The sequence below is a fragment of the Ammospiza caudacuta genome, chromosome 32 (genome assembly GCF_027887145.1).
Source record: "Ammospiza caudacuta isolate bAmmCau1 chromosome 32, bAmmCau1.pri, whole genome shotgun sequence".
In the NCBI taxonomy this organism is placed as follows: Eukaryota; Metazoa; Chordata; class Aves; order Passeriformes; family Passerellidae; genus Ammospiza; species Ammospiza caudacuta.
In genome coordinates, this window is record NC_080624.1 from 4,027,163 (window position 1) to 4,049,780 (window position 22,618).

Below are 22,618 nucleotides of genomic sequence, written 5' to 3' on the forward strand. Positions count from 1 at the left end.
ATTTGGGGGTTCCTAAATTCGATTTGGAGATTATTAGTGGGAATTGGGATCATGAGGTTGGATTTGGGGGTTCTCAGGTGGGATTTAGGGTCCCAGATTGAATTTTGGGAGGTCCTTGGATGGGATTTCAGCGTGCTAGGGTGGGGTTTGGTGCTCCTCGGGTGGGTTTTGGGATTATGGAATGGCATTCGAGGGTCTCAGGGTGGGATTTGGGGTTCCAGGATGAAATTTGGGGCTCCTTTTGTGGCATTTGAGGGTCTCAGGGTGGGATTTGGGGTTCCAGGATGAAATTTGGGGCTGTTTTTGTGGCATTTGAGGGTCTCAGGGGGGGAATTGGGATGTCAGGCTGTGATTCAGAAGTCTCAGGGTTGGATTTGGGGGTTCCCCAGGGTGTGACTAGGGGGATCAGAGTGTGATTTGGGGTCCCCGGGTGGTGTTTAAGGCCCGAGGTTGGGATTTGGGGTTCCAGGCTGGGATTTGGGACCATAGGATGGGATTTGGAGAGTCTCAGGTTGTGATTTAGGATTATGGGATGGGATTTGGGGGTCTCAGGGTGTAATTTGGGGGTCTCTGGTTGGAATTTAGGATTATGGGGTGTGGTTTGGGATAAAGGGGTGTAATTTGGGGGTCTCAGATTGAGATTTGGGATCTCAGGGTGGGATTTGGGGTCTCAGGTTGTGCTTTGGGGTCCCAGGTTAACATTTGGGGTCCCAGGTTCTACTTTGGGGTGCCAGGTTGGTATTTGTGGTGCCAGGTTGTGCTTTGTGGTACCAGGTTTAACATTTGGGGTGCCAGGCTGTTCTTTGGGGTGCTGGCTGTTCTTTGGGGTCCCAGGGTAACATTTGGGGTGCCAGGCTGTGTTTTGGGGTTCCAGGTTAACATTTGGGGTCCCAGGGTAGCATTTGGGGTGCCAGGTTGGTATTTGGGGTGCCAGGCCCCCCGTGAGGAAAGCCGCTGTGTTTTAGGGTGCCAGGCTGTGCTTTGGGGTGCCAGGTTGGTATTTGGGGTGCCAGGTTGGTATTTGGTGTGCCAGGTTGGTATTTGGGGTCCCAGGTTGGTATTTGGGGTCCCAGGTTGGTATTTGGGGTCCCAGGTTGGTATTTGGGGTGCCAGGCTGTGTTTTGGGGTCCCAGGTTAACATTTGGGTTGCCAGGTTGGTATTTGGGGTGCCAGGCTGTGTTTTGGGGTCCCAGGTTGGTATTTGGTGTGCCAGGTTGGTATTTGGGGTCCCAGGTTGGTATTTGGGGTGCCAGGCTGTGTTTTGGGGTCCCAGGTTAACATTTGGGGTGCCAGGTTGGTATTTGGGGTGCCAGGCTGTGCTTTGGGGTGCCAGGCTGTGCTTTGGGGTGCCAGGTTGGTATTTGGTGTGCCAGGTTGGTATTTGGGGTGCCAGGCCCCCCGTGAGGAAAGCCGCACGTGTCTGACCCCCCCGGCGGGCCCAGGACCTGCAAAGGTGGAACCCCCTGGAGCCCCCGGGGGGAGAGGAGGCCGAGGGTCCCGGAGGGGACGGTCTGAGGGGGCCTGGGGGGGGCTCGGGGGGATTTTGGGGTGTCCGTGGCTCTCGCTGACCCCCCCCTCAATTCCATTGCAGGGCTCTGCCCCCCCTGAACCGGGGGGACCCCGACCCGACGGGGGATTTGGGGGATCTGGATCCAGTTCGTGGATTTGGGAACAATTCAAGGTAAATTCTCATTTTGGGGGGTCCTTTGGGTGGGATTGGCACCCCCACATTGGGGTGACCCCCCCAGGGATGAGCTGGATGAATTTGGGGGGTTTGGGGTGAATTTGAGCAGTTTTGGGTTGGATTTATGGGGTTTAGTGCTGGTTCGGGGGGTTTGGGCTGAATTTGGGGGGTTTTGTGTGGTTTTGGTGGATCATGGAGTAAATTTTAGGGGTTTTGCAGTGGGTTTGGGGGGGTTGAGGTGAACTTAGAGTTTTTGGGTGAATTTAAACAGTTTTGGGGTGAATTTGGGAAGTTTTGGGGTGGGTTTGAAGGGTTTTGGGGTGGGTTTGAAGGGTTTTGGGTGAATTAGAAGGTTTGGGGGTGGGTTTGGGTGATTATGGAGTGAATTTTAAGGTTTTTGGGATGGGTTCGCAAGGTTTTGGGGTGAATTTGAGAGATTTTGGGGTTAGTTTATGGGATTTTGGGGTACATTTCCAGTTGCACAGTGAATTTGGTTTAGAGTAAATTTTGGAGGCTTTTAGGATAAATTTAAAGGGGTTTAAGGGGTGGATTTGAGGGGTTTTAGGGTGAATTTAAGCAATTTTTGGGTGAATTTGAGCGGTTTTGGGGTGAATTTGGGGGTTTTGGGGTGGGGTTTGGGGTGAATTTGGGGGTTTTGGGGTGGGGTTTGGGGTGAATTTGGGGTTTTGGGGTGAATTTGGGGTTTTTGGGGTCGTTTTTGCCCCCCAGGGGTGATGACCCCATGAATCTCGTTCGGCTGAATTCGCTGTTGACAACCCCGGGACTGACCCTGGGGGGCTTCACCCCCATTTTGGGAACCCCAAATTCCCCAAAACCCCCCTGACCCCCCCCCCTCGTATCCCCTCCTTACAGGTGATTGACAGCTGTGAAACCAGGTATGCAAATAGGGGGGTGTGGCTTAAATAATGACATCATCAATGATGTCATCCTCACAGGGACCCCCCCCAATTTTGGTGATGATGTCACTAGCTCACTTTGACCCCCCTGAAAACACCCGAACACCTGAAAAATTGGGGTGGGGGTCTCTGGGGGGGTCCTGGGAAGGAGGGGGCGCCCTAAAACCCCTCCCCCCTTTTTCTGTGCTGCCCACAGGTGCTGCAGGTGAGGGGAATTCAGGTGAGAATGGGGGGGTTTGGGGGTTTTTGGGGGGATTTTGGGGGTTTGGAGAAAATAATTTAAAGGTTGGGAAATGGATTATGGGGTTTAAAAAGGGGGTTTTAAAGAGGGGATTTGGGGTTTTTTTTAGTAGGAAATTTTGGGGTTTTTTGGGATGGGATTTTGATGGTTTGGAGAGAAAAATTAAAAAGACGTGGATGGGGAAAGGATTATGGGGTTTAAAAATGGGGTTTTAAAGAGGGGATTTGGGGGTTTTTGGGGAGGGAATTTTGGGGGTTTGGGGAAAAGATTTTGGGGGTTAAAAAGGAGATTTTGGGGTTTTAAGGAGGAAAATTTAGGGTTTGGGAAGGGCATTTTGGGGTTTTGCAAGGGGGTTTCAAGTGAGGGTTTGGGGATTGTTAGGAAGGAGATTTTTGGGGTTTTAAGACGGAATTTGGAAGGTTTGTAGAGAAGATTTTGGGGTTATTTTGGGAAGGGGATTTTGGGGTCTTTTTGGGGAAGGGAACTTTTGGTTTCAAAACCAAATACTTAGCCTTTGGGGGAGGGGATTTGGGTGTTTTATGGAGAGGGTTTAACAAAGGGATTTTAAGGTTTTGAGTGGACATTTTGGGGGTTTGGGCTTTGGGATTTAAGGAGAGGATTTTCAAGGTTTGGGGGTTTGGGTGGGGGGTTTTGGGGTCCCCCCTGCCGAGGATGACGCGATACCGCCCCAGACTGAGCCCTGTGATTGAGCGGTTCCCCCTGAGGCTCTGGGGGACCCCAAGGGGACTTTGGGGGTCCATGGTGGGAGGGTTGAGGCTTTTGGGGTTCAAAAATGGGGATTTTGGGTCTCCGAGTCTTGGACAAATTTTGAGGGTCTTTAAGAAGTTTCAAGAGTCTTAAACCTTGCATTTTTTCTTCCAGCTCTTCAATCGTGAAAATTTTATTGTTACAAATAAAAAAAAAGTCACTATTTTTGTTTAAAATATTGAGTTTGTTGTTATTTGGGGATGGGGAAACACCGGGTGAGGGGATTCAGGAAATCACGAGCACCTGCGCCCCACACTGTCCCTGCCAGGGGAACAAAACTGGGCCCAGGTTCCAAAAATTCAGAATTTAACCCAAAATTCAGACTTAAAACCCCAATTTTAAACCTTAAAGCCAAAATCAAAACTTTAAACCCGTTTTTGGGTGGTTTGGATGATTTTAGGGGTTCCCACGTCATTTTGTGCCCCCAAAATGCCCTGGGGAGGGAGGGGAGGGAGGGGAGACCCCTCAATGTCTCCCCAAACCCACAGCACCGATTTGAAGGGCTGGGGTGGGGCCCCTGATATGCAAATCAAAGGGGTTTTATGCTAATTAAGCACGGCATCATGTAATTTAATGGGTGTGGTTATGCTAATAAGATGTAATCGGGTTATTTAGGAAGGGGCGTGGTGAATGCAAATCAATGTGCTTCTTGTCCAATCAGGTCACGAGTCAACGGCTGTGGGGCGGGGCTTGCAGGGACTGGGCGTGTCCAAAGCGCGGGTTGATGGGCGGAGTTATGTAGATTAAAATGATGTCATATGCAAATTAGCGCGATCACGTCGCCAAAGGCATCATGGGAGCGAAAATTTGCGGAGATTTTCGTGATTTTCGGGGTCCGTGCGTACAAAACACGGGAGCAAAGCGCAGAATGGGATGCAGAGAACGTTCCAGAAGGGTTCGGGAGCGGGCGCGGCGCGGCGCGGGGGCGGCCGTGAGGTGCGGGCGGGCCGGGCGGGGCCGGTGGCGGCGCTGGGGGGGTGCGCTGGTATCGCTTCTCGGCCTTTTGGCTAAGATCAAGTGTAGTATCTGTTCTTATCAGTTTAATATCTGATACGTCCTCGATGAGAGGACTTTATATTAAACGGATTTTTGGGCTCGGGAGTTGGACCCGGAGCTTGCTCCCTCCGCTCCGCGCATCGTCCCGGTATTGCAGTGCCTCCGGGAACGGTGCACCCCGCACGGGGACCTTCTGCTGGTGAAAAATAGATCTAAAATAATCCTGAATCGTGATTCTATCGCGATACGGACCCCATGGTCCCGGTATTGCAGTGCCTCCGGGAACGGTGCACCCCCAGCGGGGAACTCAAATGGTGAAAAATAGATTTACAAATATCAAGCCTACCGAAATCGTGATTATATCGCCGGATCAGCCATGTTGGTGCAGATCGCGCTGCTTCTGCAGCTCCCTCGTTCTGTTTCATAACTCACCATCCCACTATTGCAGTGACTTCGGGAACGGTGCACCCCACACCGGGGACCTATCGCTGGCGAGAAATAGACTGAAAACTTCGTAAATCGTGAGTATATCACGATATGACCTCTATGGTACCGATAGCAAACCGATCGTCCCGGTGTTGCAGTGCCTCCGGGAACGGTGCACCCCACACCGGGACATTTCACTGGTGAAAAATAAGATTTTAAAATATCTTACAAATGACTGAATATCGTGATTCCATCGGGATACCAGCAGTGTCCCCGTCCCAGTTCAAACGGGGCAGGCCCAGTCCTCACCACTGTCCCCATCCCGGTTCCACCGGCACAGCCCGCGCGGAGAGCAGGGGGCGGAGCGAATGCAAATCCCAGCGCGCAGTTCACCAATCACGTTGCGCGCATCAAGTGAAGGGGCGGAGCTTCAGAGCGGGCGGTGATGCAGCCGCAGTTATGCAAATTAGCCAGAGATACGCCGCCAAGTGCATCATGGGAGCGAAATTTGGGAGATTTTCGCGGTTTTCGGGGTCCGTGCGTACAAAACGCGGGAGCAAAGCGCGGGATGGGATGCAGAGAACGTTCCAGAAGGGTTCGGGAGCGGGCGCGGCGCGGCGCGGGGGCGGCCGTGAGGTGCGGGCGGGCCGGGCGGGGCCGGTGGCGGCGCTGGGGCGTGCGGCCGTATCGCTTCTCGGCCTTTTGGCTAAGATCAAGTGTAGTATCTGTTCTTATCAGTTTAATATCTGATACGTCCTCGATGAGAGGACTTTATATTAAACGGATTTTTGGGCTCGGGAGTTGGACCCGGAGCTTGCTCCCTCCGCTCCGCGCATCGTCCCGGTATTGCAGTGCCTCCGGGAACGGTGCACCCCGCACGGGGACCTTGCACTGGTGAAAGAAAGAATCAAACTTACTCCGAACTGACTGGAAATTGCGATTGTATCGCGACGGCAGCCACAACGCGGCAACTCGGGAACTTCTGGCAGCTCGTTCATTCTGTGCTGTCCTCATCCTGCCGGTATTGCAGCGCCTCCGGCAACGATGCAACCCCAACGGGGACTTAGGATCGGCGGAAAAGATCGAAAACTCAAATGCGAGTTTAAGGGGAGTTCGATCGCCATTTCAGCCATGCTTTAGTCGCTCGCTGGCATTCCAGGTAAGGCGAATGCGACACAATGAATGAGCTGCAGGGGGACAGGGACTGGCAAACCGCGGCTAATACCGCGATGTAATAGTCACGATTTTAACTGATTCTGGCCGATTTTTGACCGATATGGGTCCATGTTGGGGATGAACCGTTCCCAGAGGCGCAGCAATACCGGCACGGCGAGTACAGCACAGAATGAGTGAGCTGCAGAGCAACAGCAATCGGCAGAACCGTAGTTGATATCGCGATGTAACCTCAATTTCACCCCATTTTAGGTGATTTTCGGTCTATTTTTCACCACTCATAATTCCCCGTTGGGGGATGCATCGTTTCCAGCGACACCGAGAGCGTGAGTACAGGACAAAATTAGTGAGTTGTAAAAGATTATTGATTGGCTGACCCATGGCTGATATCGCGATATAACCACTGATTGCAGTCAGCTGCAGGTAATTTCTAATCTATTTTTGACCATTTCTAGTTCCCCGTTGAGGGTGCACCGTTCCCGGAGGCACTGCAATACCGGAATGGTGAGTAAAGCACAGTTTGGGTGTGTTATAAAAGGTTATTAGCGAGTGGCCCTATCATGGCTGAAATCGTGACATACTCACGATTTCAACGTCTTCTGGGCAGCTTTAGATCTATTTTTTACCAGTGCAAGGTCCCCGCTGGGGGTGCACCATTCCCGGAGGCACTGCAATACCGGGACCATGGGGTCCGTATCGCGATAGAATCACGATTCAGGATTATTTTAGATCTATTTTTCACCAGCAGAAGGTCCCCGTGCGGGGTGCACCGTTCCCGGAGGCACTGCAATACCGGGACGATGCGCGGAGCGGAGGGAGCAAGCTCCGGGTCCAACTCCCGAGCCCAAAAATCCGTTTAATATAAAGTCCTCTCATCGAGGACGTATCAGATATTAAACTGATAAGAACAGATACTACACTTGATCTTAGCCAAAAGGCCGAGAAGCGATACCGCCACACGCCCCAGCGCCGCCACCGGCCCCGCCCGGCCCGCCCGCACCTCACGGCCGCCCCCGCGCCGCGTCGTGCCCGCTCCCGAACCCTTCTGGAACGTTCTCTGCATCCCATTCTGCGCTTTGTTCCAGCATTCCACAAAGATCCGACCCCAAAAATCCCGAAATTCTCCAAAAAAGTTCTCCCAGCATGCCTTGCGCTAGATGTGCGTGTCTGTTTTGCATAATCCCGCCCCCCAGCCCGGCAGCGCGGGAAATTTAAAGGCGCGCAGCGGAGAATGGAGAAAATTGGGGATTTTGGGGAGTTTTGGGTGAGCAGTGAGGATGAGGGGGGGGTGGGCTCTGGTGAGGGGTTACCTGGGCTCACCTGCCCGGGGGGCACCTGGGGGGGCACCTGGGCACGGGGCGGTGCCAAAGAAGGCACGGAGGGAGCGAGGTTTGTTCCACAATAGACAGTTTCACCTTCCCAGTACCCCCAGTTCCATCCCACTTCCACCCCAGTAACCCCAGTTCCATCCCAGCACGTCCTTGTAACGCCACGAAAAAGCAGGGCAGCGAGAGAAAAAGCAGTTTAAACACAGGCAAGACCTTTTATTTCCATATTAATCCGTTCAAACGGAAGGCGAACCCCCTTCCCCGGCGCTCCGCCGAGTTCCAATCACGCCTTTTTTAATTATTTTCCCTGCCTCACTTAAAATTTTTAAAATATTTTCCTTCATTTTCGCTTGAAAGATCACAAAGCCGCGGGGCTTCACCGAGGCACCGACCCTCGGAGCGGGGCTGCCCGGGACCATCCCGGGGCTCCCGGAGGTTCCGGGGTCTTCCCCGGTGCCGCCATCGCTCCCTGAGGGCGGTGCCGCCATGAGGGGAGAGGGGCGTGGTCAACGCCCGCAAGCCACGCCCATCATGGGCGGAGCCTCACCGCTCTCTGAGGGCGCAGTAGCCATGAGGGGGAAAGGGCGTGGCCACCATCACAAGCCACGCCCGTCGTGGGCGGAGCCTTCACCGCTCCCGGAAGCGGCGCGGGCGGTGCCCCGGAAGCGGCGGCGCTGACCCGGAAGCGGCGCGGGGCGGGCAGGGCGGCGATGGCGGCGGAGGAGCCTCAGCAGCCGCAGTCGGAGCCGCTGGGCGGCAGCGATGCCGACGGTACCGACGGAGCCCCCTCCTCACCCATCCCCACACCGCGGGATCCCCCCCGCTTCTCCCTCGCGCCGCGGCCTCGTTACTCCCGGGAGGGCCTCCATCACCCCGGTTCACCGAACGCACCAAACCCGCCCCGATCTCCTCCGGTTTCCCCACTTAGGACCCTCCCGGGGGTACCCTAGACCCTCCCGGTGGGGCTGAGCCGCGCTCGGTACCCCCCGTTAACCCCTCCGGTAACCCCCGGTGTCCCCCCGGTAACTCCCGGTGTCCCCCCAGGTGTGAACTGCCTGGCCTACGACGAGGCCATCATGGCGCAGCAGGACCGGATCCAGCAGGAGGTGCGGATCCCCCTCCCCAAATCCCTCCGGGACCCCCCCAAACCGGCCCCGGGGGGGGCGTCCCGGGGGTCCCGGGGGTGTCCCCGGTTTGTGACCCCCCGGTTGGGCGCAGATCGCGGTGCAGAACCCGCTGGTGTCCGAGCGCCTGGAGCTGGCCGAGCTCTACAAGGAGTACGCGGAGGATGACCACGTGTACCAGGAGAAAATCAAGGTGCGGACTGGGAGGGACTGGGAGGGAAACTGGGATGGACTGGGAGGGGGCTGGGACACTGGGAAAGGGATGGGGATGGCACTGGGAGAGACTGGGATGGACTGGGAGGGGATTGGGGGCACTGGGATGGACTGGAGGGGACTGGGAAGGACTGGGAGGGGGCTGGGACACTGGGACGGGGATGGGGATGGACTGGGAGGGACTGGGAAGGACTGGGAGAGACTGGGAGGAACTGGGAGGGGACTGGGACACTGGGAAAGGGATGGGGATGGCACTGGGAGAGACTGGGATGGCACTGGGAGGGGACTGGGAGGGGATTGGGGAGGCTGGGATGGACTGGGACAGGGCTGGGGATGGGACTGGGATGGACTGGGAGAGACTGGGATGGAGACTGGGAGGGACTGGGAGGGGATTGGGGGGGCTGGGGATGGGACTGGGATGGACTGGGATGGACTGGGAGGGACTGGGGGCCGCTGGGACAGTGGGACAGGGCTGAGGGTGGTACTGGGAGAGACTGGGAGAGGAACTGGTTTGGACTGGGAGAGAGTGGGAGGGGATTGGGAGGGACTGGGAGAGAACAGGTTTGGACTGGGGGGGGGACTGGGAGGGAAACTGGGGGGACTGGGATGGGACTGGGACGCTGGGAAAGGGATGGGGACGGTGCTGGGATGGACTGGAGGGGACTGGGGGAGAACTGGTTTGGACTGGGAGAGACTGGGATGGGACTGGGAGGGGATTAAGGAGGACTGGGGGGCACTGGGGGGCACTGGGGGGCACTGGGGCAGGGCTGGGGATGGCACTGGGGGCACTGGGGGGCACTGGGGCAGGGCTGGGGGTGGCACTGGGATGGACTGGGGACAGCTCCAGTTTGGGACTGGCGTGGCGCTGGCTGCACTGGGAGGGACTGGGAGCAGCACTGGGAGGGACTGGGAGGAGCTGGGACACCAGGCCGGGGTTGGCTGTCCCCGCTCCTTGTCCTGGCTGTCCCTGGGGCTGTCCCCTGTCCTCCGTGGTGTCCCCACATTGTCCCCACGGTGTGGCTGCCCTGCGCTGTCCCCAGTGTCCCCGCAGTGTCCCCCTGTATGCCCCAGTGTTCCCCCAGTGCCTCCCCATGTCCCCTGATGTCCCCATGGTTCCTGTCCCTGAGCTGTCCCCAGTGTCCCCTGACGTCCCCATGGTGTCCCCTGTCCCCCTCTAGTGTCCCCACAGTGTTCCTGTCCCCACTGTGCATCCCCCGATGTCCCTCCTGATGTCCCCACAGTCTCTGTCCTGGGGATGTCCCCAGGGCTGTCCTCAGTGTCCCCACAGTGTCCCCTGTCCTCGGGGATGTCCCTGGTGTCCCCTTGGTGTCCCTGCAGTCGCTGCCCCAGGGCTGCCCCCGAGTCCCCTGATGTCCCCATGGTGTCCCCTGTCCTCCATGGTGTCTTCCTGGTGTCCCCCAGTGTCCCTACAGTCCCTGTGCTGTCCCTGGGCTGTCCCCAGTGTCCCCACGGTGTCCCCACACTGTCCCCGGGGCTGTCCCCATTGTCCCTGGGCTGTCCCTGATCTGTCCCTGATGTCCCACCTGTACCCCCCTGTCCCTGTCCCCAGGGATGTCCCTGTGTCCCCATGGTCCCTGTCCTGGCTGTCCTGTGTCTGTCCTGGGGCTGTCCCCATTGTCCCCATGCTCACTGTCCTGGGGCTGTCCCCAGTGTCCCCACGGTGTTCCTGTCCTGGCTGTCCCTGGGGCTGTCCCTGTGGTGTCCCCCTGGTGTCCCTGCTGTCCCTGTCCTGGCTGTCCCTGGGGCTGTCCCCAGTGTCCCCACGGTGTCACTGTCCCCACTGTCCCTGTCCCGGCTGTCCCTGGTCTGTCGCCGATGTCCCCACGGTCCCTGTCCTGGCCGTCCCTGGGCTGTCCCCAGTGTCCCCACGGTGTCACTGTCCCCACGGTCCCTGTCCTGGCTGTCCCTGGGCTGTCCCTGTGGTGTCCCCAGTGTCCCCACGGTGTCCCTGTCCTGGCTGTCCCCAATGTCCCGTCTGTGTCCCCCTGGTGTCCCTGCAGTCCCTGTCCTGGCTGTCCCTGGGCTGTCCCTGTGGTGTCCCCAGTGTCCCCACGGTGTCCCTGTCCCCACGGTCCCTGTCCTGGCTGTCCCTGGGCTGTCCCTGTGGTGTCCCTGTCCCCAGAGATGTCCCCACGGTCCCTGTCCTGGCTGTCCCTGTGGTGTCCCCAGTGTCCCCACGGTGTCCCTGTCCCCACAGTCACTGTCCTGGCTGTCCCTGGGCTGTCCCTGTGGTGTCCCTGTCCCCAGAGATGTCCCCATGTCTCTCTGGCGTCCCCACTGTCCCTGTCCCGGCTGTCCCTGGTCTGTCGCCGATGTCCCCACGGTCCCTGTCCTGGCCGTCCCTGGGCTGTCCCCAGTGTCCCCACGGCGTCCCTGTCCCCACTGTCCCTGTCCCGGCTGTCCCTGGGCTGTCCCTGTGGTGTCCCCAGTGTCCCCACGGTGTCCCTGTCCTGGCTGTCCCCAATGTCCCGTCTGTGTCCCCCTGGTGTCCCTGCAGTCCCTGTCCTGGCTGTCCCTGTGGTGTCCCCAGTGTCCCCACGGTGTCACTGTCCCCACGGTGCCTGTCCTGGCTGTCCCTGGGCTGTCCCTGTGGTGTCCCTGTCCCCAGAGATGTCCCCACTGTCCCTGTCCCAGCTGTCCCTGGGTTGTCCCCGATGTCCCCACGGTCCCTGTCCTGGCCGTCCCTGGGCTGTCCCCGGGCTGTCCCCGATGTCCCCACGCTGTCCCCGTGTCCCCAGGACCTGCTGCAGAAGTACTCGTACATCCGCAAGACGCGGCCGGACGGGAATTGTTTCTACCGCGCCTTCGGCTTCGCGCACCTGGAGGCGCTGCTGGAGGACGGCCAGGAGCTGCAGCGGTGAGGGCACCCCAAAACCGGCCCAAAATAACCCGAAACTGCCAAAAACCGGCCCAAAATAACCCAAAACTGCCAAAAAACGGCACAAAATAACCCGAAACTGCCAAAAAATGGCACAAAATAACCTGAAACTGCCAAAAAATGGCACGAAACGGCCCAAAATAACCTGAAACTGCCAAAAAACGGCACAAAATAACCCAAAACTGCCAAAAAACGGCCCAAAATAACCCAAAACTGCCAAAAAACGGCCCAAAATAACCCGAAAAAAAGGCACAAAACGGCCCAAAATAACCCGAAACTGCCAAAAAACAGCCCAAAATCACCCGAAACTGCCAAAAAAGGCACGAAATAACCTGAAACTGCCAAAAAATGGCACAAAATAACCTGAAACTGCCAAAAAATGGCACAAAAAAACCCGAAACTGCCAAAAAACTGCACAAAACAGCCCAAAATAACCTGAAACTGCCAAAAAAGCTGCACGAAACGGCCCAAAATAACCCGAAACTGCCAAAAAACGGCACAAAATAACCTGAAACTGCCAAAAAAATGGCACAAAACGGCCCAAAATTACCCGAAACAGCCAAAAAACGGCCCAAAATAACCCGAAACTGCCAAAAAAAGGGCACAGGAATAACCTGAAACAGCCCAAAACACCCCGAAACCACCTTGAACCAGCCCAAAAATAACCTGAAACAGCCCCAAAACACCCAAAAAATATCCTGGAACAGCCCCAAAACCACCCTGAAACAGCCCAAAAATACCCTGAAACAGCCCAAAAATAACCCGAGGAACCCCAAAATACACCCAGGGATCCCAGAACAGCCTGGGGACCACAAAAATACCCCCAAAAATACCCCTGGACACCACAAAACATCCAGAGACCCCCCCCCCCCCCCCCGCCCCCAGACCCCCATAAATCACCCCCTGTGCCCCCCCAGCCCCCTTTGGGTGCCCCCAGACCCATTTTGAGTGCCCCCCGAGCCCCCCTGAGCCCCCTTTTGGTGCCCCCCGGGTTCCCCCAGACCCCTCTGGGTACCCCCCAAACACCCCCCCCGAGCCCTTTGGGTGCCCCCAGACCCCTTTTAGGTGCCCCCAGACCCATTTTGAGCGCCCCCCATGCCCCCCTTGGTGCCCCCCAGGTTCAAGGAGGTGTCGGCGCGCAGCAAGGAGGAGCTGGTGGCTCAGGGCTTCACCGAGTTCACCATCGAGGACTTCCACAACACGGTGGGGCTGGGGGCTCTGGGGGGGCTCTGGGGGGCTTCAGGAGGGTCCTGGGGGCTCTGGGGGGCTTCAGGAGGGTCCTGGGGGGCTTTAAGGGGCTTCAGGAGGGTCCTGGGGGCTCTGGGGGGCTTCAGGAGGGTCCTGGGGGGCTTCAGGAGGGTCCTGGGGGGCTCTGAGGGGATTCTGAGGGGGCTTCATGAGGGGCTCTGGGGGTGACACAGCTGTGTGTGACAGGCGTGACGCTGTGTGTGTGACCCAGGTGTGTGACAGGTGTGACACAAGTGACGCACGGGTGTGACAGATGTTACACAGGTGTGACGCACAGGTGACGCACAGGTGACGCACAGGTGACGCACAGGTGACGCACAGGTGTACATTTCCCAGCTGATGGAGCTGATCGAGCGCGTGGAGCGCCGGGTGTGTGTGTGACAGGTGTGACAGATGTTACATAGGTGTGACACAGGTGTGACACAGGTGTGACACAGGTGACGCAGGTGTGACAGGTGTACGTTTCCCAGCTGATGGAGCTGATCGAATGCGTGGAGCACCAGATGTGTGTGACAGCTGTGACACAGGTGTGACACAGGTGTGACAGGTGTGACCCAGGTGTAACAGATGTTACATAGGTGTGACACAGGTGTGACAGGTGACACACAGGTGTGACCCAGGTGTGACACAGGTGACACACAGGTGTGACAGGTGTGTATTTCCCAGCTGATCGAGCGTGTGGAGCGCCGGGTGTGTGTGACAGATGTTATGTAAATGTGACACAGGTGTGACACAGGTGACACACAGGTGACACACAGGTGTCTCTCTCCCAGCTGATGGAGCTGATCGAGCGCGTGGAGCGCCAGGTGTGTGTGACAGGTGTGACAGGTGTGACAGGTGTGACCCAGGTGTATGATAGGTGAAACACAGGTGTGACACAGGTGTGACACAGGTGACACACAGGTGTGACACAGGTGTCTCTCTCCCAGCTGATGGAGCTGATCGAGCGCGTGGAGCGCCAGGTGTGTGTGACAGGTGTGACCCAGGTGTATGATAGGTGAAACACAGGTGTGACACAGGTGTGACACAGGTGACACACAGGTGACACACAGGTGTGACACAGGTGTACATTTCCCAGCTGATGGAGCTGATCGAGCGCGTGGAGCCCTCAGTGTGTGTGACAGGTGTGACAGGTGTGACCCAGATGTACGATAGGTGACACACAGGTGTGACACAGGTGTGACACAGGTGACACACAGGTGTCTCTCTCCCAGCTGATGGAGCTGATCGAGCACGTGGAGCACTCGGTGTGTGTGACAGGTGTGACCCAGGTGTACGATAGGTGACACACAGGTGACACACAGGTGTGACAGGTGACACAGGTGACACACAGGTGTGACACAGGTGACACACAGGTGACACACAGGTGTCTCTCTCCCAGCTGATGGAGCTGATTGAGCGCGTGGAGCGCCGCGTGCCGCTGCCCGAGCTGCTGGCCGCGTTCAACGAGCCGGCCACGTCGGATTACCTGGTGGTTTACCTGCGCCTGCTCACCTCGGGCTGCCTGCAGCGCCACCGGCGCTTCTTCGAGCAGTTCCTGGAGGGCGGCCGCAGCATCAAGGAGTTCTGCCAGCAGGTACGGCCACCTGGGCACCTGGGCACTGTCTGAGGGCACCTGGCAGCTCTGCCAGCAGGTACGGCCACCTGGGCACCTGGGCACTGTACCTGGGCACTGTACCTGAGCACTGTCTGAGGGCACCTGGGCACTGTACCTGGGCACTGTGTGAGGGCACCTGGGCATTGTCTGTGGGGTACCTGGTAGCTCTGCCAGCAGGTACGGACACCTGGGCACCTGGCACTGTACCCGGGCACTTCTGTCGCTGTGTCTGGAGCACCTGGGGCACCTGGGCATGTGCCCACGTGCAAGGAGAGCGACCGCATCCACATCATCGCTGTCACTGACCCCTGTCCGTCTGTCTGTCTGTCCCTTTGTCTGTCCCCCCAGCAGCTGGAGCCCATGCTCAAGGAGAGCGACACCAATGACCATTGTCACTGACCAACGTCCGTCTGTCCGTCCCTTTCAGAAGGTGGAGCCCACGTCCCTCACACCTCACTGACCACACTGACCAATGTCTGTCCGTCTGTCTGTCCGTCCCTTTCAGGAGGTGGAGCCCATGTGCAAGGAGAGCAACCACATCCACATCATCGCTGTCACTGACCCCTGTCTGTCTGTCTGTCTGTCCCTTTCAGGAGGTGGAGCCCATGTCCCTCACACCTCACTGACCACACTGACCAGTGTCTGTCTGTCTGTCTGTCTGTCCCTTTCAGGAGGTGGAGCCCATGTCCAAGGAGAGAGACACCAATGACCATTGTCACTGACCAGTGTCTGTCTGTCTGTCTGTCCGTCCCTTTCAGGAGGTGGAGCCCATGTCCCTCACACCTCACTGACCACACTGACCAATGTCTGTCTGTCTGTCTGTCTGTCCCTTTCAGGAGGTGGAGCCCATGTGCAAGGAGAGCGACCACATCCACATCATCGCGCTGGCGCGGGCGCTGCACGTCTCCATCCTGGTGGAGTACATGGACCGGGGCGAGGGCGGCGCCACCAACCCGCACGTGTTCCCCGAGGGCTCCCAGCCCCGCGTCTGCCTCCTCTACCGCCCCGGCCACTACGACATCCTCTACAAGTGACCCCCGGCCCGAGACCCCCGCCCCGGGCACCCCCGGGACCCCCCGAGCCCCGCCCGGCCCCGCCCCGCTGCGCCCCACCCACCCCAAATAAAGATGTGGCTGCCCCACAACCCCACCGAGGGATGAGTGGGGCTGGTTGTTTGGGGAGGGGCTGCTTATTTGGGGAGGGGCTGCTTATTTGGGGAGGGGCCGGTTATTTGGGGAGGGGCCGGTTATTTGGGGAGGGGCCGGTTATTTGGGGAGGGGCTGCTTATTTGGGGAGGGGCTGCTTATTTGGGGAGGGGCCGGTTATTTGGGGAGGGGCCGGTTATTTGGGGAGGGGCCGGTTGTTTGGGGAGGGGCCGGTTGTTTGGGGAGGGGCCGGTTATTTGGGGAGGGGCCGGTTATTTGGGGAGGGGCCGGTTATTTGGGGAGGGGCTGGTTGTTTGGGGAGGGGCCGGTTATTTGGGGAGGGGGAGGTCGGGGAAGGGGGTGGGAGGGGGGGGTTGGATGCTCTGGAGGGTGGGGAGGGGGAGTTTGGGGCAAATGAGGGGGTGGGGAAGGGGGATTTGGATGGGGAAGGGGCAGTTTGGGGATGGGGAGGGGGTTGGACTCTGGGGGAGTGGGAAGGGGCAGTTTGGGGGCACAAAGGGGTAGTTTGGGGCAGGTGCTGGGGTGGGAAGGGGCAATTTGAGGTGGGAAGGGCAGTTTGGGGTGAGGAGGGGCAGTTTGGGGTGGGGAGGGGGTGGGGAGGGGTACTTTGGGGCAAGTGAAGGGGGGGAAGGGGCAATTTGGGGTGGGGAGGGGGCACTTTGGGGCAGGAAGGGGCACTGTGGGGGCAAGTGGGGCAGTTTGGGGTGGGGAAGGGGAATTTTGGGTGGGAAAGGGCAGTTTGGGGCAACTGAGGGCATGGAAGGGGCAGTTTGGGTGAGGAGGGGCAATTTAGGGTGGGGAGGGGGCAGTTTGAGGCAGGAAGGGGGAGTTGGGGCAGTTGAGGGGGTGGCAGGAGGTTGGGACCCCCCTTTTGGGGGCAATTGAGGGGGTTGGGACCCCCTTTTGGGGCAGTTTTGGGGGTTGAAGTGGGGGAAAGGGAGTTGGGGACCCCTTTGGGTGACACCCGGGGGTCTCTGAGGTTTGGGGGGAGTTTGGGGTCTGGGAGGGCAGATTTGGGGAGGGGGCATCACAGGTGCAAGACCCTCCCCCTCCTCACTGTAAGGGGACACAGAAGCCCCCCCGGGACCCCCAAATCCTCCCCTCCCCACACCGAGGGGAGAGTCCTTCCTAAAACCCAAGGCACGGAATCGCCCCCTCCCCAAATTCCAGCCGTGCCCTGGATTCACCGACCCCGAATTCCCGAATCCCCCCGGTACCGGGGACGGCCCCGGTCCCGGTTTGATCCATCCCACCCCCCAAAATTCCCATCCCACTCCCCAAATTCCCCGGTCCCGGTTTGGTCCGTGCCCTCCCCAGTTCCCCCCGGTACCGAGGGCGGTCCCGGTCCTGATCCGGTCCATCCCACCCCCCAAATTCCCCGGTACCGGGGGCGGTCCCGGTCCTGCCCCTCCACCCAAATTCCCGGTACCGGGAGGTGTTCCCTGTTTGATCCATCCCACCCCCCAAATTCCCCAGTACCGGGGGGCGGTCCTGGTAGTGTCCCCCTCCCTAAATTCCGGTACCGGGGGCGGTCCCGGTTTGATCCATCCCACCCCTCCAATTCCCTCCGGTACCGGAGGCAGTCCCGGTCCATTCACCCCCCCGAAATCCCCCCGGTACCGAGGGGCGGTCCCGGTTCGGTTTGGTCCATCCCACCCCCCCAAATCCCCGGTACCGGGGGGCGGTCCCGGTCCCAATCCGGTCCATCCCACCCCCCAAATCCCCCGGTACCGGGGGGCGGTCCCGGTTCGGTTTGGTCCATCCCACCCCCCAAATCCCCCGGTACCGGGGGGCGGTCCCGGTTCGGTTTGGTCCATCCCACCCCCCAAATCCCCCGGTACCGGGGGGCGGTCCCGGTCCCAATCCGGTCCATCCCACCCCCCAAATCCCCGGTACCGGGGGGCGGTCCCGGTCAATCCCCCCCGCACCGGGGGCGGTCCCGGTCCCGGTCCTGCCCCCCCCCCCCTCCCCTCCGCCGCCTTCCCACGCCCGCAGCCGCCGCCGCCGCCGCCGGGCCCGCACGCGCCGGCCGGAGCCACCCGGTAAGGACCCCCCGGGACCCCTCCCCAAACCGGGACCCGCTCCCCAAACCGGGACCCCCTCCCCAAATCCATCCCCGGTACCCGCGGATGCTCCAGCGCTGGGAATGGGGGGGAGGGGGGGCGGGGGAGGCTCCGTTGGGCCGGAGCGGGGCCCGATCCCACCCGAGACCCCCTCGGAGCGACCCCCCCGCACCCAGAGACCCCCCCTCACACACAGAGACCCCTCCCCAAACCGAGGGACCCCCCCCCCAAATCCGCCGTGTCCCCTCCCCCCCCCCCATTCCCAGGGATGCTCCAGCCATTCCGGGGGGAGGGGCCCGGGCCGCCAAAAGGGGAGGGGGAGACCCAGGAGCGGCCCGAGACCCCCCCCTAAGGATCCCCAAATCCCAGCGGGACCCCCCAAAACCATCCCGGCACCGGGACCCCCCCCAAGCCCTGCCGGTACCGGGGGGGGGGAAGGGGAGGGACCGTCCGATAGGGGGGAGGGGAAGGAAGAGGGGTCGAGGGGTCTGACCCCCACCCCCAAAACGCCCCCAGACCCCCCCAAACACCCCCCGGGATCCCCCCAGAGCTCCAGGAAGGGGGGGGGGCAAGATCGGGGTTTAGGGGGCAGCGACCCCTCCCCGAATTTCCATGGGACCCCCCCCCCAAAAACCCCCCTAAGGCTCACGGGGGGGTTCACCTGGGGGTGTCACCTGTGTGTCCCCCCCCCCCTCCGGAGGTGTCACTGTCACCTGTGTCCCCTCCATAGATGTCACCTGGGGGTGTCACCTGTGTGTCCCCCCCCCCTCCGGAGGTGTCACTGTCACCTGTGTCCCCCCCAATAGATGTCACCTGGGGGTGTCACCTGTGTCCCCCCCCCCCTTAGATGTCACCTGGGGGTGTCACCTGTGTCCCTCCCCCACCCTCGGCGGTGTCACCTGGGGGTGTCACCTGTGTCCCCCCCCATAGATGTCACCTGGGGGTGTCACTGTCACCTGTGTGTCCCCCCCCCCCCCGGATGTGTCACTGTCACCTGTGTGTCCCCCCCCATAGATGTCACCTGGGGGTGTCACCTGTGTCCCCCCCCGGAGATGTCACCTGGGGGTGTCACTGTCACCTGACCCACCCCCCGAGCCCAGGGCTGACGCAAGGGGGTCCCTGGGGATGGGGGGGCACTAACGATGCGCCGCTAATGGGGGGGGGGGGGGTTCATTAACCACGCTGCTAATTAACCCCGGGGGGGGGTGAGGGAAGGGCTCGCACACCTGAGTCCTGCCGGGTGTCACGTTAAAAGGGGAGGGGGTGTCACAGACGGACCCCCCCCTTCCCCACGGCTCTGACGCCCCCTCCCCACCCGCAGCGCCCCCCCCCGGCGGGGCGGGGGGGGCCATGGAGCACCGGGCCCGGTGAACGAGGAGGAGGAGGAGGAGGAGCCGGGGGGAGCGACAGGAGCCAGGTACGGCCCCGCCCCCGGACACACCTGGAGGGATGGGGGGACACCCCCCCCAAAATGGGCAGGGGGGGTTTGGGGTGTCCCTGGTCTGGGTGGGGGGTCGGGGGGGGGTTACGAAATATTGGGGGGGGCTATAATGGGGGGGGTCTATAATGGGGGGAGAGGGGTCCCTGTGCTCTCTGTGGGGTCAGGCCGGGGGTCGTGAGCCCCCTTTAATAGGGGGCCTGAGGGGGGGTCCTGCCTTTCATTTGGGATCAAGCTGGGGGTCCTGGTCCCCATTTAATGGGGGTGCTGAGGGGGGTCCTGCTTTTCATTTGGGGTCAACCTGGGGGTCCTGATCCCCGTTTAATGAGGGGGTCCTGCCTTATATTTGGGGTCAAGATGGGGGTTGTGATCTCCCTTTAATGGGGGGGGGGGGTCCTGCCTTTCATTTGGCGTCAAGATGGGGGTCCTGGTCCCAATTTAATGGGGGTTGCTGAGGGGGGGTCCTGCCTGACATTTGGGGTCAGTCAAGGGATCCTGGTCCCCCTTTAGTGGGGGTGCTGAGGGGGGGTCCTGCCTTTCATTTGAGGTCAGGCTGGGGAGGGGCCACACCCCCAGGTGGTCTCAGGACCACCCCCCTCCCCACCCCCTCTGACCCCCTCCCCTTTCTCCCCCTCCTCCCACAGGCCACCCACCCACCCATGGCCCCCCCTCCCTGTCCCCTCCCCGTCCCCCGGTCACCGCGGGGGGGGGGACCCCAAAGGCTGCTGACCACTGCGACCACCGCGGCCATCGTCCCCCTGCTGACCACCGTGCTGACCACCGCGACCACCGTGCTGACCACTGTGACCACCGTGGCCATCGTCCCCCTGCTGACCACTGCGACCACCGTGCTGACCACCCTGCTGCTGACCACCGCGACCACCGTGGCCATCGTCCCCCTGCTCACCACTGCGACCACCCTGCTGCTGACCACTGTGACCACCCTGCTGACCACTGCCCTCACCGTGCTGACCACTGGAATCCCCCTGCTGCTGACCACTGCGACCACCCTGCTGACCACCAGAATCCCCCGGCTGACCGCCGGCATTTCCCGGCTGCCCACCACGACCACCATCCCCCTGCTGACCCTCACCCTGCTGACCACCGCCGCCCCCGTGTCCGCCTGCCCCGCCGTTTGCCGCTGCTCCGGCGGCCGCGTTTACTGCAACGACCGCGGGCTGACGGCCGTGCCCGAGGGGCTCCCTCCCGGTGCCACCACGCTGTTCCTGCAGAACAACCGCATCGGCGACGCGGGCATCCCGGCTCGCCTGGGCCGGCTGCCGGCGCTGCGGGTGCTTTACCTGTACGCCAACGCCCTGGAGCAGCTGCCGGCTCACCTGCCGCCGGCTCTGCGGGAGCTGCACCTGCAGGAGAACAACGTGCGCGGCCTCTGCCGCCGGGCGCTGGCCCGGGCGCCGCTGCTCGAGCGGCTGCACCTGGATGATAACTCGGTGTCGGCCGCCGGCATCGAGGAGGACGCGTTCGCCGAGAACCGAAGGCTGCGCCTCCTCTTCCTCTCCCGGAACCACCTGAGCAGCGTCCCCGCGGGGCTGCCGCCGGCGCTGGAGGAGCTGCGGCTGGATGACAACCGCATCCACACCATCCCGCTGCGGGCTTTCGAGGGGCTGCCGGCGCTGCGGCGCCTGGTGCTGGACGGGAACCTGCTGGCGAACCAGCGCATGGCCGACGACACCTTCAGCCGCCTGGGGAACCTCAGCGAGCTCTCGCTGGGTCGCAACGCGCTGGCGGCGCCCCCGGCCAACCTGCCCCGGGCTCGGCTCCGCCGCCTCTCGCTGGCCGCCAACGCCATCAGCCACGTCCCCGGCCGGAGCTCTGGCCAGGATGAGGGCGCTGGAGAGGTTGGATCTGTCGGACAACAACCTGACCACGCTGCCCAGGGGGCTCTTCGACGATCTGGGCAGCCTGAGCCACCTGGGGCTGCGCAACAACCCCTGGTTCTGCGGCTGCAACCTGGCCTGGCTGCGGGACTGGCTGCGGCGCCGCGCCCCGCCGCGCCTGGAGGTGCGGGGGCTGCTGTGCCAGGCACCGGCCCGGTTGCGGGGGCTGCCGGTGGGAGAGCTCCGGGGGGAGATGGACGCTTGCGAGAGCCCGGGAGGAGCGGGGGGAACGGGCGCGGGGACGTCGCCCGGCGTTTCCTCCCCCGCCGCACCGGGAGGAGCGGCCGCCGCCTCGCCGGGGCTCTGGGTGCAGGCGGCTCCCGGCGGGGCCCCTGCGGGTCCGGTGGCCCCCGGCGCCTCCCGGGGCGTCGCTTGAGGCTCAGCTGGCTGCGGCCCGGGGGGGGGAGCCGTGACCGAGACCTTGGTGCGGGGCGAGCGCGGCGAGTACGTGGTGCGGGCGCTGCAGCCCCGAGCCCCGTACCGGGTGTGCCTCGCCGCTCTGGAGCCGCCCGCCGCTCCCCCGCTCTGCGCGCAAGCCCGGGCCGGTGCCGGCGACCCCTCCCAAACCGGTGCGGCCCCCCCGAACCACGAAGGGGACGCGACCCCCGCGCTGCTGCCCCCGGCCGCGGCTCTGGGGGCGGCGGCGGCGGCGGCGGCCGGGGTGGTGCTGGGGGTGCTGGGGGGGTGCTGGAGGAAGAGGAGGAGGAGGAGGAGGAGGATGGGGCTGGGGGCGCCGCCGTTGCCGCCCCCCAAAGGTGGCGGCGGGGGGGGGGCGCGGTTGGCGCTGCGGCCGCTGCGGGCCCCGGACGAGGGCGGGATCCGCACCGTGTTCCCCCCCCCGCCGCCGCCGCCGCCGCCGCCGCCGCTGCCCCCCCCCGGCGTGCGCGGTTACCGGGGGGGGCCGGTACCGCATGGAGGGGGCGGCGGAGGGGGGTCCTGATGGATGGGGGAGGGGGCGGACTCTGTTTTTGGGGACCCCCCCGCCCCCAAATCTTGCCCGTTTTGGGGGATCCCCTCGCGGGCTTGGCTCTGAGGATGTTTTTTTTTTTTTTGGGGGGGGGGAAACTTTTAGGGGCTTTTTTAAGGTTGGGTTTTATTCGGCACCGCGGATTTTTTTTGGGGGGGGGAAAAACGGCAGGTTTAGTGCAGGAATGGGGTTTGGGGGGGGGTGGATGGACCCCGATAGCCACGACCCCCCCCCCCCCCATCGCCCCCCCCATTGGGACCTCCGGGAGGACCCCAGGCCCCGACAGAGCCTGGGGGTGGGGGGTGGGGAGGACCCCCCTCCCCCCGTGTCCCCCCCCTCCTCTCCCCCCCCCCCCCCCCCCCCGCCGCGAGGTGCCTTCACCCCTCCCCCCGCCCCTGCCGTTGGATTTGGGGTAAAAAGGACCAAAATCAGGACAAAGCGACCCAGGAGGGCCAAGGGGGACCCAAAATCC

General features: G+C 61.5%; 2 protein-coding genes and 4 non-coding genes across 6 annotated transcripts; 5 read left to right on the forward strand and 1 right to left on the reverse strand.

The window, feature by feature from the left end:
* The first annotated feature begins 1,395 nt into the window (after positions 1 to 1,395).
* On the forward strand, positions 1,396 to 1,520 carry LOC131570148 (small nucleolar RNA SNORD22). Its single transcript, XR_009275851.1, has one exon. It is a non-coding gene; the product is annotated as a small nucleolar RNA SNORD22 (small nucleolar RNA).
* Positions 1,521 to 4,597: 3,077 nt separating this feature from the next.
* On the forward strand, positions 4,598 to 4,788 carry LOC131570143 (U2 spliceosomal RNA). The gene has a single exon (XR_009275847.1). It is a non-coding gene; the product is annotated as a U2 spliceosomal RNA (small nuclear RNA).
* Positions 4,789 to 5,718: 930 nt separating this feature from the next.
* On the forward strand, positions 5,719 to 5,909 carry LOC131570144 (U2 spliceosomal RNA). The gene has a single exon (XR_009275848.1). It is a non-coding gene; the product is annotated as a U2 spliceosomal RNA (small nuclear RNA).
* A 1,055-nt stretch (positions 5,910 to 6,964) lies between these two features.
* Positions 6,965 to 7,155, reverse strand: LOC131570146 (U2 spliceosomal RNA). Its single transcript, XR_009275849.1, has one exon. It is a non-coding gene; the product is annotated as a U2 spliceosomal RNA (small nuclear RNA).
* A 1,063-nt stretch (positions 7,156 to 8,218) lies between these two features.
* Positions 8,219 to 15,758, forward strand: OTUB1 (OTU deubiquitinase, ubiquitin aldehyde binding 1). Its single transcript, XM_058822363.1, has 7 exons — positions 8,219 to 8,304; positions 8,578 to 8,639; positions 8,752 to 8,850; positions 11,630 to 11,748; positions 12,888 to 12,972; positions 14,399 to 14,593; positions 15,451 to 15,758. The coding sequence occupies exons 1-7, from the start codon at positions 8,244 to 8,246 to the stop codon at positions 15,646 to 15,648; spliced, it is 819 nt and encodes a 272-aa protein (XP_058678346.1). The 5' UTR covers positions 8,219 to 8,243; the 3' UTR covers positions 15,649 to 15,758.
* A 778-nt stretch (positions 15,759 to 16,536) lies between these two features.
* On the forward strand, positions 16,537 to 22,119 carry LOC131569998 (leucine-rich repeat transmembrane protein FLRT1-like). The gene is given in 7 exon segments (XM_058822328.1): positions 16,537 to 16,554; positions 17,776 to 17,822; positions 19,165 to 19,260; positions 20,003 to 21,113; positions 21,115 to 21,517; positions 21,563 to 21,748; positions 21,935 to 22,119. Coding segments are annotated over 7 exon segments (2,046 nt in total).
* Positions 22,120 to 22,618: the final 499 nt, after the last annotated feature.

Coding starts and splice junctions, on each gene's coding strand:
- OTUB1 (XM_058822363.1), top strand. CDS start 8,244: ATGGCGGCGGAGGAGCCTCAGCAGCCGCAGTCGGAGCCGCTGGGCGGC. Junction 8,851..11,629: donor TGTACCAGGAGAAAATCAAG/GTGCGGACTGGG, acceptor CCGTGTCCCCAG/GACCTGCTGCAGAAGTACTC. Junction 14,594..15,450: donor TCAAGGAGTTCTGCCAGCAG/GTACGGCCACCT, acceptor TGTCCCTTTCAG/GAGGTGGAGCCCATGTGCAA.